The sequence below is a fragment of the Notolepis coatsorum genome (assembly GCF_963971535.1).
Source record: "Notolepis coatsorum genome assembly, chromosome: 4".
Taxonomy (NCBI): domain Eukaryota; kingdom Metazoa; phylum Chordata; class Actinopteri; order Aulopiformes; family Paralepididae; genus Notolepis; species Notolepis coatsorum.
In genome coordinates this window covers 20,530,391-20,547,399 of record NC_140168.1, presented here as the reverse complement: position 1 = coordinate 20,547,399, position 17,009 = coordinate 20,530,391, and the positions used below count along the sequence as shown (strand labels likewise).

The window sequence follows — 17,009 nt, the reverse complement described above, 5'->3', positions numbered from 1 at the left end:
ACATCAGCTAACATAACCAAATAAAAGAAAATGTACCTCTGATGTCACAACTTGTAAATACTTTCATGACTTTTATTTATTTGTATAAAGTGCTAGTAATTGGAAACATGAATGACATTAAAATGCCAACCCCCGCCTTCCAAATTATTGTTTGTACTCCATAAAATCTTTATCATGTCTATGCAGTGCAATAACTCAATTCAAAGTTACTCCCCTCACTCCATATAGGCTGCTATTTATCATAAGCTATAATATATTCATATATTATATATCATATTATGATAAATAATTATATGAATACCAGAGGTAGTGCTGCGTAGAATATCTACTTACACAGATCAAACAGAACTGCATGCACAGACAGACAATGTTGTTTTACCTGAGATTCATTCATACAGTGAACACAAACACCAAGCAGCTGTGCACAGTGCTTGTTCACCGTGAAGACACTGATGTATTTGACAGACAGACCCGAGGGATTATTCTATCTCCTTCGTGGATTTGAAAGGCAGTGATCACCAGACCAAGATGAAGGAACTAACAAACACACGCAGGACCCTGCCACCTGTATCCCTTCAACCCAAGCGCTCCCTCAACCCAGTGTCCTCAAACGCCACTTCAACCCAGTGTCCTCAAACGCCACTTTTATTGCAACTGGATTTTAGCCCTCAGTTCACCCCCCCCTCCTTTTTTGAGCTGATATAAATCTTCACGATTGGAATTCATAGTATATTTAATAGTAATAAGTAATAACAGATGTATGCGAGTCACATGGAAATAGGGTATTTTTGATGCAATAAAACAGAACAATACTATTTGGGGATATTGGTGATTATTTCCATTACTGTGACCATCTAGTCTGCTGGGGTTCATCGTTTCGTTATGACCACTGACTGCATGACTGTTCCCTCAACATAAATTGACAAAAGGCTAAGGGGACAAAGGTCAAGGTTGGGGGAACTTATGACCTAAAATAAAAAAGAGGAAAAAAAGTTCTGAGGAAATGACATGAGATGACATAATATTAGACTGAAGGGAACTTAGGGCTGACTGAATATTAGACAGATAGAACATAGGGTTGACTGAATATTAGGCAGATAGAACATAGGGTTGACTGAATATTAGGCAGATAGAACATAGGATTGAGGGAACCTGGGGCTCAAGGGGATCAATAAAGGAATATCTTATCTTAGGGCTGACTACACATTAGGCAAATAGAACTTAAGGTTGAGGGAACATAGGGTTGACTGAATATTAGAGAGATGGAACTTAGGGTTGAGGGAACATACGGCTGACTGAATATTAGAGAGATGGAACTTAGGGTTGAGGGAACATAGGGTTGACTGAATATTAGAGAGATGGAACTTAGGGTTGAGGGAACATACGGCTGACTGAATATTAGGCAGATATAACTTAAGGTTGAGGGAACATACGGCTGACTGAATATTAGGCAGTTGGAACGTAGGGCTGAATGAATATTAGGCAGTTGGACCTTCGCATTGAGGGAACTTAGGGTTGAGTGAACGTAGGGCTCACAGAATATTAGGCAGATATGTAATGTAGGGTTGAACTTGAATCAGAGGTTATCCATCATGGCGAGCAGGTCGTCTCCTTTGCTGCTGCTGCTCGGCTGCCCTGGCTGCTCCTCCTGATCGGCAAACTGTCCTGCGATCCGAGCCAGTTCAGTACTAGCCTGCACGTCCTGATGCAAACCACACACACACGAACACGCACACACACACACACGCGCGCACACACGCACACACACACGCGCACACACACACACACACACACGCACACACACACACACTTTGAGCATTTGATTTAAGGTGCAACGCCACAACAGCATATCCAAGCAAAGTTGGTATTGTAACTGAAATATCCAAATTGATATTGAATCTAATCTAAATTGAATCGGAAATCAAAAATCAAATCAGGACCTCGTGAGTCAGAATCGATTCAGGAAATCAGTGGCAGTTCTAATTATACCCAAATCATACCTGCATTGCTTGAATGTTTATCACTCCGAATGAGGGCTCCTCCGCTCCACCTGAAGCTCCCCTGGTTAGAGAAAAAGACAGTCTTGTGAAATACTCATCATCACTCTTCTCTGTTACCCTGACGATCAACAAAGTGTCAAGGTGCTCGTTCAGAAACACAACCAACTCACGCCTCCTCCTCCTCCTTGTCTGTAGCGAAGAGGTTGATTCTGAAGCCCACATCAGTGTTCTGATCCGCCATGATGCCAGCCATCAAGCGGGCCAGTAGGTTCAGCTCCTCTTTGGCCAATGGGTTGGGGGTGTCGTCTCTCTAAAGGACAATGAAGGTAATGTATATATACTGTATATATATATAGGGTTTCACATGAGCCAGAGGCCTTGTATGATCTAGTTGTGAGTGTCCAATAGGATTTATTTGTATGTTTACCTTGATGGAGTGGCTCTTGGATGTGTGGGTCTCCTCTGGTTGGGTCACACAGTACCTGTGATCCACAAACACACATCATACAACAATACATCCCACTTTTTATGCTTTTTGGGGGGTTTTGGTGATCAAATATTGAAATATAATAATCAGTGCAGGAGCTCACTTATCCTTGAAAGACACTTATCACTGACTTAAACTTGAAAAAAAAGAGCAAAAAAAGAAAAAAAACTTGCCATAAAAAGGCCACTTTTTTATGAGGCACAAAAGGGCAGGTGCTCGAGCACCCTTTGGGCTCTATGTGTGCACGTGCCTGCGTTGTGGCGGAGTCTAACCACTCTGTCTCCAGACAGCTCCAAGGATCCCGCTCTAACAGCATTTAGCTAGCAGCTACAGCTTGGTACGTACACGTTGTGGCCAAGTCTAACCACTCTGTCTCCAGACAGCTCCCAGGATCCCGCTCTAACAGCATTTAGCTAGCAGCTACAGCTCGGTACGTACACGTTGTGGCCAAGTCTAACCACTCTGTCTCCAGACAGCTTCCAGGATCCCGCTCTAACAGCGTTTAGCTAGCAGCTAAATGTAATGTATATATTATCTGTTAGATCTCTGGGTAACAATACTGTATATTTGCATATCGTATATGTCACAAATGTAACAGTACTATATACCTGTATGTCATGTATGTCCCTATGTCATAAATGTCATAAATGTCATGATGTCATGTATGTTGTGTATGTCATAAATGTCACTATGAATTGAAAATGGGGGACCCTGATGTAAACAAGACAAACGTCTTTCTCTGGTCTGCATCCCCTTAACTCTTTCAGTGCCACTCACGAGATTTCTCGTGTTTTTTTATAGGTGGTTGCTAGCCACTCACGAGATTTCTCGGAATTTTTTTTTTTTTAATTTTTTTTGCGATCTGAAAAATTTTTGCATCACCCGAGCCTACCCGAGTATTGCCGAGCTGCGCCGGTGATCACTGTGGAAAAAAGCGCCCCCTGTCGTCTCCCAGATGACATAAGTGATTTTGGAATGGACTCAATGAAAATGAATGGGGAAAAAAATCCGGTACTCCACATTTTCCAGTTCACTGATCCAGCCGGGGTTACTAGAGTTCATTCTGGAGCCTCAGATCTCCGCGGATCATGGAGAACCACTGTGTCGCGTTGGATCCATACACGTATCGATTTTTTCGAATGGTGATCAGGAATTGGAATATACCAGTTGGATACCATCTGATGTCAGGTAAGGACTCTATGTTATCAGTGGTAGGATAATCAGAGTAATTTTGATGAAGTTATAAGCTGTTTTGTGAAATCTCTTCTTTCGTTTTCACTGTAAAAGTCCGAGAGGAAATCAACAAGGCGATTGTCCGCGCGCGGCCGTAATGTGCGTGCGTGCACGTATAATATTGATCATCTAGCGTTTATTTGAAAACGATTCATAAAAAGGCCGACGAATATCAACGTTGTGGAATATTCCACTAAAAGACGATTTTCATAGAATGCTCCAGAATGAGTTGTTTTTTATATCAAAACGGGGGCTTTTCTAACTGCTCTGAAACGGCAACGACGCGATAAAAAAACAATCTGCCTTCACAGCACTGTCTGGAACATAGTCTTTGATAATGCGATGGGCAGATTAGACACATAGCCATAATTTAAAACATAGATTAGGCGATATTAACGTTAACATTGGCGCGGATGGTGGCATTCAAGCGGTAAAATGGAAAACCAGGCATGGCATTTAAAGAGTTAACAATTGTGTGTATTGAGCCGTACTGTATTGTACCCATTCTGCAATCTGTTAAATAAAGTTTTCATTCATTCAGCTACAGCTCGGTACGTACATGTTGTGGCCGAGTCTAACCACTCTGTCCCCAGACAGCTCCAAGGATCCCGCTCTAACGGCACTCGTGTAGCAGCCTTCCGTGGGGAACTCGCACCGCCGGACTTCTCTGCCTTGCTTATTAAACATCCTGCGGAAATATAAAGGAGGGCGATGGCACATCCAATTTGGCTGTGTGGCCATGTAAACACAAGGGGGGAAAATGCCTGCAATTTGTAGCATGCTTGTCAACAGAATTCCTCACCGCTCGTGTTGGATTGCACAATGGCTTCCCTTCTCTTTAAATAGTCAACTGTGCCAAGGCCAGATACAGTTACTTACATGTGGATACTGACTGTTACGTGTGGGTGTGTTTGTATCCTGTCTTCATGTGTTGTACCCTGATCAGGTGTTCCCCAGTGTGATGTGTGATGTCTGGTTGTAGTTCCCTGTCTTGGTCTTGTAGTTCTTTGCTGTGTTTCTGTTCTCGTCATTCCCTTGTGCATATGTGGTCTGTTCTCCCCTGTGTGTGGTGGCTGATCCTGTCTGTACAGTCCTGTCCATTGTTTGTTATGCTTTTTATGTTATCCCTTCACCTTCAACCATGGTAATTATTATAATTAAACCTCTTTTGTTACTTTGGCTACCGTTTCATATTATGTTTCATTGACAAGACAACGAGCACTTTACAGTAGTCAATGGTAACGTAATACTGACTATGAATTTAACACCTCCGCCATGTTGCTGCCAAGTAGCTAGATTACCTGATTAGCCCCGGGACTTCTACCCCATGGGGCACTGGGCCTGAGGTCGAGAGGACAAAGCGTCCATTGGGATTCTGGATTTTTTCCTTGAGGAAAAGTGACACCTAGATGAAAGTAAAAAAAAAAAAAAAAAATGCGGATGAAAATCCCAAGTTTAACCCTCAATCTCAATTATATTGATTATCAATATTGACATGGACTCACGCGAATGTGCATGTCTTGGAAAAATATGAGCAGCGTTTGCCTGAGAAGTTGGAATTCTCCCTCTGACAAAGGTTTGTACACCTGAAGCAGAGAGAGAGAGAGAGAGCAGGAACAGGTTATGCAAGATTCAACACTGAAACCCGGATGGCAACAAGGGGTGATCCTCAGTCAGTATGGACTAGTAGTTAGTTTGGGTCCAAAATGTTGGGTTCATATTATAATAGTTTCCAGAATTGTTACATTTCAACTGTTGCAAGCAGATATCAAGAGTGGGTAATGCTTGACTTCTAAATGCGCTGTGCTGAATACTGTTACACTGTATTACAGGCTAAGACTCTTCATGAAGTAAATTAGAAACGATGTATTAAACTATGTTTTTATGCATATCTTCCTGGACATTTTTACAGTAGGCCTACATTTGACTGTATATTACTGTATATTTTTTGGCTGTATATTTTAGAATGTATATACATATTTTAGAATGTATATCCTTGACTGTATTTTTATTCTTATTCTTGTTTTAGATTTTTGACTGCCTAAATGTTTATTGTGAGCGATCTGTATAGTGCTGAATTTCCCTCATGATCAATAAAGTACTTCTATTCTACTTCTATTCTATGTTATTACTGGCAGAAATTTTAGATGAAAGATAAGTAATGGAAACAACCTATTTGGTTTTGAACTAAATTAGAAACTGCAGCTGCGATTTAGTTTGGTATAGGCTATGTGTTAATTAACCCCATACTGTATCATAAGTCATTATAAACATCCCTATGTAATGCATTTTAGCTGGATGCTTTGGAACACGCCAACATTATGGGAAATGTGCTTACCGTCTTCTCCAGAGTCAGACAAGAAAATAGATACCAATTTACTCTCTGTGCTTCTAGTAGAAAGCTATCCGGCTGCAAGCTAGCCTAGCTTAGCACAAATTAATGGAGGCCTAGCTGTTGGCCAAAAACACCTCTCCCAGAGTTGTAAGCTGGGCAAGCTGGTCCGTATCCGCTTCCATAAATTTACATTACATTTACATTTTGTCATTTAACAGGGGTTCCCAAACTTTTCAGGCCAGGGCCCAGAAAATAAGGCGTCAGAGAGCCGCGGCCCAATGCACATCGTCAGGCTTTTTTTTTTCTTTCTAAGCCAAATATCACTTCAATCCTATTAAGTTAGTTCAAGTTAGTTATTAATTTATATGTGCTATTTATGAGAGGGCTAACTTGTTGCAAAATAATAATGATAATAATAATAGCCTCATTAAAATACTATTGTTGCTTCGGTTGTTTTCAGCGTTTTATGTGCATAATCTGTTATTTAGTTTGAAATGTTCGTTGAAATAAGTAGATTTTTCGTTTTTGTTTATTTATTAAGTTAATATAAAACCATATAGTCACATTTTAGAATACAATAGAATAGAATTTTAGAATACAACTAGAAACACTGTCCTGGCCTGCTTCTAAGTTCAGTGGCCTGACAAAAAAAAAAAAAAAAAAAAAAAAAAATTTAAATCATCTCGCGGCCCACCCGTGGCTGTTCGCGGCCCACCTATGGGTCGCGACCCCGACTTTGGGAACCACTTTTAGCAGACGCTTTTATCCAACTTACAAGTTCTGTACGACAAATCAGCAGGAAGGGCACACCTCTATCAGCTGAGTAACAATGTTCATCAAAGTGTTCAAACTTGAGTGCTACAGTGTAGAGTGTATGTTAGTATATTAGGAAGAGTGCATGACAGTAGAGGACAGTAAGGTGGTTAGTGTTATTTAAAAAAATATATTTCATTTCAAATATTGATTGAAGTGCGTCTTTAGTCGACAGCGAATGGTTGGTGGGGTTTCGGCCGTCCTAACTGTGGCGGGAAGTTCGTTACACCATTGTGGAGCGAGGGCAGAGGATAGGCGGCTTCTCTTTGATGTTTTTGATGAATTTGTGATAAACTAGGCTAGCTTGCAGCGGCAGCCGGATAGCTTTCTACTGAAGGCACAGAGAGAAAATTGGCATAATCTATTTTCCTGTCTGACTCTAGAGAAGACAGTAAACACATTTCCCATAATGTTGGGTGTGTTCCTTTAAGCAAAGTGTTAAGCAGGGGTGGTGATAAAGAGTCTTGAGACACCAAGCCATCCCAGTGTTTCCCATTAATTACCTATCTACCTGCGGCCCGCCACAGTCTAATTTGTCCCGCCAGTTTTATAATGAACCAAAAGAAAAAGGGTATATATAAAGTTTGCCAATAGGGATGTATCTTCGGTAGTATTGGCAGTGGTAGTAGTCGTAATAGTAATCCAGTATATTTTTTTATTTTCTAAAAAATAAACCAGTTAAACACAGGTAACCACTTTTGCTTCATTTCTTTGATGGCTCAAATGTATGCTCTAGTCCAGTGGTTCCCAAAGTCGGGGTCGCGACCCAAAGGTGGGCCGCGAGCAGCTATGGGTGGGCCGCGAGATGATTAACATTTTTTTTTTTTTTTTCTTTTTTTCTTAGGCCACTGAACTTAGAAGCAGGCCAGGACAGTGTTTCTAGTTGTATTCTAAAATTATATTCTATTGTATTCTAAAATGTGACTATATGGTTTTATATTAACTTAATAAATAAACAAAAACGAAAAATCTACTTATTTCAACGAACATTTCAAACTAAATAACAGATTATGCACATAAAATGCTGAAAACAACCGAAGCAACAATAGTATTTTAATGAGACTATTATTATTATCATTATTATTTTGCAACAAGTTAGCCCTCTCATAAATAGCACATATAAATGAATAACTAACTTGAACTAACTTAATAGGATTGAAGTGATATTTGGCTTAAAAAATTGGTCACCTGACAAAAAAAAAAAAAAAAAAAAAAGCCAGACGATGTGCATTGGGCCGCGGCTCTCTGACGCCTTATTTTCTGGGTCCTGGCCTGAAAAGTTTGGGAACCCCTGCTCTAGTCTAGTCGATTTTGAGCACAAAGTTCATCATAGATCTAGCCTCTTTATTTTACTCTCAAAGTGCACCAGATTGATGCATTTAACTTTAAGATGTACAAACAAAAAAAAAGTTCCGGGGGGCATGCTGTGGGAAACACTGCATCCCATAATACACACCTCGATGATCCTCCGATGCGCCTCGTCCACTTGGTTCAGGACCTGCGGAGTGTCTCTCACCAGCTCCCTGATGTTGTCCAGGTGGTTGTATGAAATGAGCAGCAGGTCTTTGGGCCGCGGACAGAGGAAGAGCTGGTATTTGAAAGCCATGACTATCAGCTCATAAAGCTGTTTGGAAGAGGAGCATGAAGAGAGAAGATACAGAGAGGTAATGATGCAAATGAAGAGATGCGGATGACATGATAGATAATTATGACAAGTTATTAAATGGAATTTATATAGCGCTTTTATCCAAAGCTCTCCTCACATTTGACCCATTCACTCACACATTCACACACCGACGGTGGAGGCAACCATGCAAGGTGCCGACCTGCTCATCGGGAGCAGTTAGGGGTTAAGTGTCTTGCTCAAGGACACCTCGACACGCTGCCCGGGAGGAGCGGGAATCGAACCGGGAACCTACCGGATTACCAGACGACTGCTCTACCTTCTGTCGCCCCACTGATTAATCGCTCTGTGTGATCTAAGTTGACCAAGACTTCAGTTTATGCTTTCTTCCATGCTGAATGAGTTGTTTTCTGAGAAATTATGGATTTAAAGAGGTTCTTCTGCATGATTGCATGCGGGAAACAATAATCGATTTGTCGACAAAAAGAATCATAGACCATTAGTCGAAATGTATTTTGTGGAGGATAGCCCTAAAACGGACAATAAACTCCAACATACTGAAATTGCCATAATCTCTTGAACAATGATTGTCAAACTCAGGGCATGGGTAAATATTGGTCATCGGGTCGTTACAGAATAGTCCTTTGTGAGGTGTAGAAACTCTCTATTCCAACTCTTTTGGTTTGGATGTAAAAAGGAAAAAGAAAAAAAAAAATATATATATATACATATATAATATATATCTAGTGGTCCTTAAATGTGGCAATACCAACACCATTGCTGGTTCCAGAGACAAAAGGACACTTGCTGGTCCCCAATACCAAGAGGTTTGAGTATCACTAAATGGTAAATGGTGTATTTATATAGCAGCTTTCATCCAAAGCGCTTTACAATTTGCTCCTCACATTCACACACCGACGGCAGAGGCAGAGGCGACCATGCAAGGTGCCGACCTGCTCATCAGGAGCAGTTAGGCGTTAAGTGTCTCTCGCTCAAGGGCACTTCGACACGCTGCCCGGGAGGAGGAGCGGGAATCGAACCCGGGAACCGCCGGATTACCAGACGACCCGGCTCTATACCTCCTGAGCCACTGTCACTAAAGCCAAGGAGACGGTTGAGAGTTGGATCTCAGCTACATACGTCCACTGTGTGGGCACTGGGCAGCAGCAGCGTACCCTGTCCATGCTGGCCGGGTTGAGCCGCATGATGGAGGCGTGTGCCAGCCGCGTGAGCACCGTCTTCAGCGTCCGGTGAGAGTACAGCACCTGCGGCTGCAGCAGCTCGTCCATGAAGGACTTAGCGAAGATGGTGCCAATGATGTCATTCATAACTGTTGGGGAAAGGACAGGAATGGAGAAAGCGGTTCGTTCTGACTGGTCGACAAAGAGTGAATGAATGAATGAAAACTTTATTTAACAGATTGCAGAATGGGTACAATACAGTACGGCTCAATACACACAATTGTTAAGGGTATGCAGACCAGAGAAAGACTTTTGTCTTGTTTACATCAGGGTCTCCCCCATTTTCAATTCATAGTGACATTTATGACATACACAACATACATGACAGCATGACATTTATGGCATAGGGACATACATGACATACAGGTATATAGTACTGTTACATTTGTGACATATATGATATGCAAAATAAATACATTACCCATAGATCCTAAGTACAGAGATTATATACATATGATGGGGAGGAGACTGTACATTAGGAGGGGGTGGGTGGGTGGAAGAAATAAATATACATTCGGTGGGGAGTGGGGTTTGCTATTCAAGAGTGTATGCCTAATATAATGCAATGTATGTAAAGTGCTTTGAGATACCTTATGTAAGGCGCTATATATAATTTATTGATTATTATTATTATTATTACTGAAGGTGACATGGCCCAATTAACTTTGTTATAAAAGCTAATAGTTGTAACCATTACGCTACATGCTGAAGATCATATTATAATGACCTACATCAGGTTGCAGTTTTGCAGCCAGTGGCGTCCGTACATGCCAGGGGACTACACTACAATAGGACACATAATATACCTTTTTTTCTGTCATTATCTGACCATACACCTGCAAAACAACAACAAAACACAATGAGAGCATGAAAGAGTGGTCCAAATTATACATATTACATTTAATAGGTATGAGCTAAGCAATGGGCAGTTGGGGGCACTGTCTGCATTATATCTATGGTCCAAACAATGTGAATTTGTCTTTTAATTTATATTTGAAAATGTGTGTGACACTGCCATTTTAAAATCAGCCAATATTAATTGTACAATGTTGTACTGTGATTTAAAGTTCAGCAATTTCCCATCTCCTATGAATTGAAAAGTCACAGTCAGATTAAGAGGGGTCAGTTCATATTTTAGTCCAGTGTATCATCCTACTTATTGCGATAGCCATCAAGACAATACACCAACATTGATTTCTAAAGTCAAGACAAGTTTTGTCTTGTAAAGTTGCAGGAAATTAACTTGACATTTTCTTGAGGGAGGTGCCCGATTCCGCACTCCTCTCAATGTGGGAAATCGTTTGACAGCTAAGCTGACAGCTAACTGACAGCTACAGCTACGGTAGGCTCAAGGCATGGGATAGTTTGGTGCTACTGTTGGTTTTAGACTATACCTACCTGCCTGCTACACACACACACACACATACACACACACACACACACACACACACACACACACACACACACACACACACACACACACACACGCAGTATTTGCAAATCTGGTATGTCATAAATGTAGTATGTACGTAATGTAAGTGATGTTATATGTTCTATGTTCTATGTTGGAACAATGCTGTAACATGCTGCACTGAAATCAAATTCCACCAGCCTGGCTGGGTGGTCATTAAAGATAATTGAATTGAATTGAATTGAGCAGTACTGTCTATCTGTATGTCATGCATGTCATATATGTCCTGATGAATTGAACATGGGGGACCCTGATGTAAACAAGACGAAAGTCTTTCTCTGGTCTGCATCCCCTTAACAATTGTGTGTATTGAGCTGTACTGTACTGTATTGTACCCATTCTGCAATCTGTTAATAAAGTTTTCAATCAATCAATCAATCAATCAATCAATCAATCAATCACACACACACACAACTACCAGGCTAGTCTATCATCTAGCTATCTTTCTACCTTTGTGTGAATTGTCATCAGATGTGTTGTGAGCTTGAAGACGATGATCCAGTATGTAAAGCATTTCTCCACCGAGGTTAATGAAAACCAGGGGGAGAGTTCTCATTGACATCTCGCAAGATGAGAGGATTATCTGCTAGCAGATAAGATGAAGGCGGCTAACAACAACAACGGCTAACAATTTAGCAATGTGGAGTAGACAAAAGGCTCCAATCATGTCGTAGACAATTATCTCATTGTTCCTGTTGTGGAATGCCATCACCAGCATCAAAAGTCAGCCTTCTGATTTCATCATATCGCTTCTTCTGCAGCTTGGTCCTCCTCCTCTTCCTAAAACGCGACATGTGGTCCTAAAGGGGATCAGCCGTGGTCAGATACGCCTACAAGCTAATTGGCTGAGATAAGTGTGACGTTTCTGTTTAGACTACCGCAACACTTCCGGTACTTTGAGAGCACGGAGCATAGATATATATATATATCTATGGCACGGAGCGTTATTTTTTTCCGTAGCCGCATTTCTGGCAAGACGCTCTCTGATTGGCCGACGCCTGTTTCTACACTGGTTAAGCTTAGGCACTCTTTCGAAGTTGGTTAAGGTTAGAGTTTGTCTAGAAGAGCGTGGCGATAGAACACCAGGTAGTTTGCAGGCTGTTCGACGCGGAAATGGGCAAGACACAGCTCGTCACAGTGGCCAATCAGAGAGCATCAGTCAGTGGCCAATCAGAGAGCGTCTGCCAGAAATGCGGCTACGGAAGAAAATAACGCGAGAACGGGGGAGGGGGGAGGGGGAAGATAAAAAGCCAAAGGGACTGTCTGAATGAATGAATGAATGAATGAAAACTTTATTTAACAGATTGTACAATGGGTACAATACAGTACGGCTCAATACACACAATTGTTAAGGGGATGCAGACCTGAGAAAGACGTTTGTCTTGTTTCCATCAGGGTCCCCCATTTTCAATTCATATAGATATTTATGACATACACAAAATACATGACATTTATGGCATAGGGACATATAGGTATTTAGTACTGATACATTTGTGACATAAACGGTATTCAAATATACAGTACTGTTACCCCTAGATCCTGACAGAGTATATACATATGATGGGGAGGGGACTGTACATTAGGAGGGGGTGGGTGGGTGGGTGGGAGAGGAATATATACATGCGGTGGGGAGGAGACTGTCTATTATAATAATAATAATAATAATACTTCGTTTTATATAGCGCCTTTCAGAGGACCCAAGGTCGCTTTACATAAGGGGGGGGGGGGGGAGATAACAAGTCAACAAACATAGTGGACAGACACAACACATACATTAGGAGGTGGTGGGGGTTTTGGGCATTTACGGTGGCCAGTTTCGAATTGCAGCCTCCTCCCGTAGGTGCTCTTTAAGAGCGGTTTTGAATGTGGGTAGGGATTCACATTCCGTTACAGCTTTGGGTAGGGCGTTCCACATTGATGTGGCATAATTGCGAAACGTGTTTAGTCCCTTGTTTGAGCCGAATCTGGGTTTAACATGATTTGTTGAGCTTCCTCTGGTGTAGTGGTTGTGGTATTCACTGACCTTTGGGAAGTATTTTGACATGTACATGGGTACCTTAGTCGTATAGTGTATCTTGTAGACCAGGCCCATTGCAAGTTGCTGTACTCTGTCGTCTACTCTAAGCCATCCTAGGTTGTCAAAGTGGGTAGGGGTGAGGTGGGTTCTGGGGGTAAGGTCAAGTAGTAGTCTGACCAGTTTGTTTTGTGATGTTTGTAATCTTGTTTTAAGCGCCTTTGAGGTGCTTTGGTACCATGAGGTGCACGCATAGTCGTAGTACCCTTGAATGAGTGCTCCTGCCAGAGTCTTCAGGGTATTCTTGTTTACCAGTGAGGAGATCCGGTACAAGATCTAGTTCGTTGGTTGACTTTTTTTATTACATTGGATGCCATTTTGTCACAGGAAAGATTTGCCTCTAGGATGGAACCCAGGTAGGTAATTTCGTCTTTCCTTGTGACAATATTGTCACCCACTGTAACTGAGAAGCCGTCGGTCTTGCTGAGTTTGCTATTTGAACCGAAGAGAATGGACTCTGTTTTGCCCATGTGTAATGATAGTTTGTTATCAGCGAGCCATATGCAGATTTTGCCTAGTTCCGAGCTGAGGGTTTTTTCAACCTGCAACTTGTTCTTGTCAGAGACCAGCAGGGCTGAGTCGTCCGCAAACAGGAACAAGTTGCAGTCACAGGCTGACGACATGTCATTTGCATAAATTAGGACGAGTAGCGGTCCTAGTATGCTTCCTTGTGGAACACCACAGCTCACTGTGAGACCCCATTAATATAATCACCCTACATATCATCAAGTCATCAAGGAGAACCTGCCTTTTCTCAGTCCTTGCCCCACAATGGTGGAATGAACTACCCACCCCAGTTAGGACAGCCGAGCAGAAACCCATCCAATCTTTCGCCGTCGACTAAAGACGCACTTCTTCAACCATTATCTGAAATAAGATTTTATTTTATTTTATTTAAATTTTTTAAAAAGTCTAACCCTAACTAACCTTACTGTCATGCACTTGTCCTAATAAACTAACCTACACTGTCACTCAACACTTGCAGTACAATTGATTCACAGGAATACTTCAGGGATTCAGATTCAGATAGTTTGCCATATGCAACAAGTACAATGGAAATCTTACTCTCTGTTTGCTCCACAGCATGAATTAATTTTAAAAAGCAACAATTAACAGAATTAAAAAGCAGTTATTTATATACAATAAAACGGTCTGTGCAATAACACAAGTATCACTAAGTATAAGTAAATACAAATAAAATAAAAATATAAATAAGTACACCATATAATACATTATATTGATGCACGAGGGTGCAGCAAAGTGACTATAAGCATTGTAGCAGCATTTGATGGTAAATGGCTGCATTTATATAGCACTTTTATCCAAAGCGCTTTATAATTTGTTCCTCACATTTTACCCATTCACTCACACATCGACGGCGGAGGCAACCATGCAAAGTGGCAACCTGCTCATCAGGAGCAATTAGTGGTTAAGTGTCTTGCTCAAGGACACTTCGACGCGCTGCCCAGGAGGAGCAGGAATCAAACTGGGAACCTTCTGATTATCAGACGAACGCTCGACCTCCTGAGCCACTGTCGCCCCTGTCACTAGTCAAGAAGACACATTTCACCCATTCACTCACACATTCACGGCGGAGGTGACCATGCAAGGTGCCAACCTGCTCATCGGGAGCAGTTGTGTCTTGCTCAAGGACACTTGGACACGCTGCCCGGGAGGAGCGGGAATTGAACCGGGAACATCCGGATTACCAGACGACTGCTCATACCTCCCGAGAGCCACTGTCGCCCCTCGTTTGAGTCCAGTAATGAGCGGATGAACTGTTCATCAGTCAACAGGTGTACTGCCTGTGGGTAGAAACTGTTCTTGTGCCGGTTTGTGTTTGTGAGCAGTTTCATGCAGGTGTGTGAAGTGAAGCAGATATGGAAATTATGCTCTATTGAATCGACTTAATTTCCATGATTGTAAAAGTCAGTTTTACTCGCTATCTTTACTTTTTATTGTGCTACTTTGCACAATACACCCTCTCTGTCTCTCGCTGTCGGAATGAAAGATGACAGTGTAGAATGATGCAAATTAACGGCTGCTTATCTATTTCATTACTGGTGCACGTTGCGATCTACAGCAGTGTATTCGAAGGCCCACAGCTGTTCTGACCAACTCGTTTGCTGACCACTTCACGTGTCGCTCCCCAAGATAGCTGGACAACGGTCAGTTTTTTGTTGGTTTCATAAGTTCATCTTGTTTTTCAAAAGAGAGAGAGATGCACTGAAGACGATAGAGAGAGAGAGAAGACCTTCTTTTGGGGATTCACTGGACCACAGTTCAGCCAAATCTTGAGAGCATGGAGATCCATCAGTATGTCTGGCTTTTCATTTTGTAAGTAAAACTAAAGAAATATACACCATACAGTGGAGTAGTTACAAATATCCAACATGTATAAGAATTAGGGCTGTCAATCGATTAAAATATTTAAGTGCAATCGGAAATTAAGTTAATTTCCTCGCATTATTGTCCATAGTGTGATTAATCGCTATTCATTGTACATTTTCACTGTCTGTTAAAAATGTACCTTAAATGGATATTTTTCAAGTGTTTAATATTCTTATCAACATTGGAGTGGACAGATATGCTCGCCTTGTGCAAATGTATGTTTATTAAATAAAATAAATAACCAAAATGACAAATATTATCCAAATCAAATCAAATCTAATTTAGGCCCGACAACACACGTTAATGTCCCCATGGGCCGGACACGTCTTCTTTAAACAAGTCAAGAAGAAACATCATACAATAAATAAAAAACAAAGACCAGGAAACCCAAAATAGAATGTAAAATAAATAAATTAAATGAATGCAACACTCCCAGACATACCCCACGCGAAGGTAAGGAAAAACTCACTAAAAACCTAGCAATAGGAAAAAAGCACCACAGGGAGGGGAGAAACCTTAGAAGGGTCCAGAAAAATTAAACCATATGATGGACCTCAAAGCATCGCAGCAACAGACACATTGTACAACAGGTACATTGGTGAGCTAAAATGTCCATTACTCAAAGATCATTCCCTGGATTCCTCACACTTTTAAAGCAAAGCACACAATAGAATTGTGTCCGACCCCTTCTATGTGGAATCAAAACAGTGTCACAAATCCAACTGAATAGAGTTTAATGTTAATCTATTGCTACCTTTTACAGACTAATACACCTATGTACAGTAAAACTGAAGTTCTCTCTCTCCCCCTCTCACACAGTACCATGAAAGAGGTTATTTTCATTGTCTGGGCCTATTGTTCAGGACAAGCTGTTTGTCTGTTTAAGCAAATGGCTCAGGGAAAATAAATAGAAGCATAGGAGGAGGGAGAGACAGAGAGAGGGGAGGCACACACACACACACACACACACACACACAACACACACACACACACACACACACACACACACACACACACACACACCACACACACACACACACACACACACAGAGAGACAGAGAGATGGGAGGCACACACACACACACACACACACACACACAGAGAGACAGAGAGATGGGAGGCACACCACACCACACACACACACACACACACACACACACACACACACACACACACACACACACACACACACACACACACACACACACGGAGAGACAGAGAGATGGGAGGCACACACACACACACACACACACAGAGACAGAGAGATGGGAGGCACACACACACACACACGGAGACAGAGAGATGGGAGGCACACACACACACACACACACACACACACA

The 17,009-nt window shown here is 41.7% G+C and overlaps 1 protein-coding gene across 1 annotated transcript; it reads right to left on the bottom strand.

Annotated features, from left to right (window-relative positions):
• Window positions 1-72: 72 nt before the first annotated feature.
• On the bottom strand, window positions 73-11,766 carry oscp1a (organic solute carrier partner 1a; the record flags this gene model as incomplete). The annotated part of the gene is made up of 11 exons (XM_084312442.1): window positions 73-1,702; window positions 2,001-2,061; window positions 2,171-2,310; window positions 2,428-2,482; window positions 4,280-4,408; window positions 5,022-5,125; window positions 5,226-5,306; window positions 8,325-8,492; window positions 9,668-9,822; window positions 10,540-10,569; window positions 11,655-11,766. 11 exons carry the CDS (start codon window positions 11,764-11,766, stop codon window positions 1,577-1,579), a joined length of 1,161 nt encoding a protein of 386 aa, XP_084168568.1. The 3' UTR covers window positions 73-1,576.
• Window positions 11,767-17,009: the final 5,243 nt, after the last annotated feature.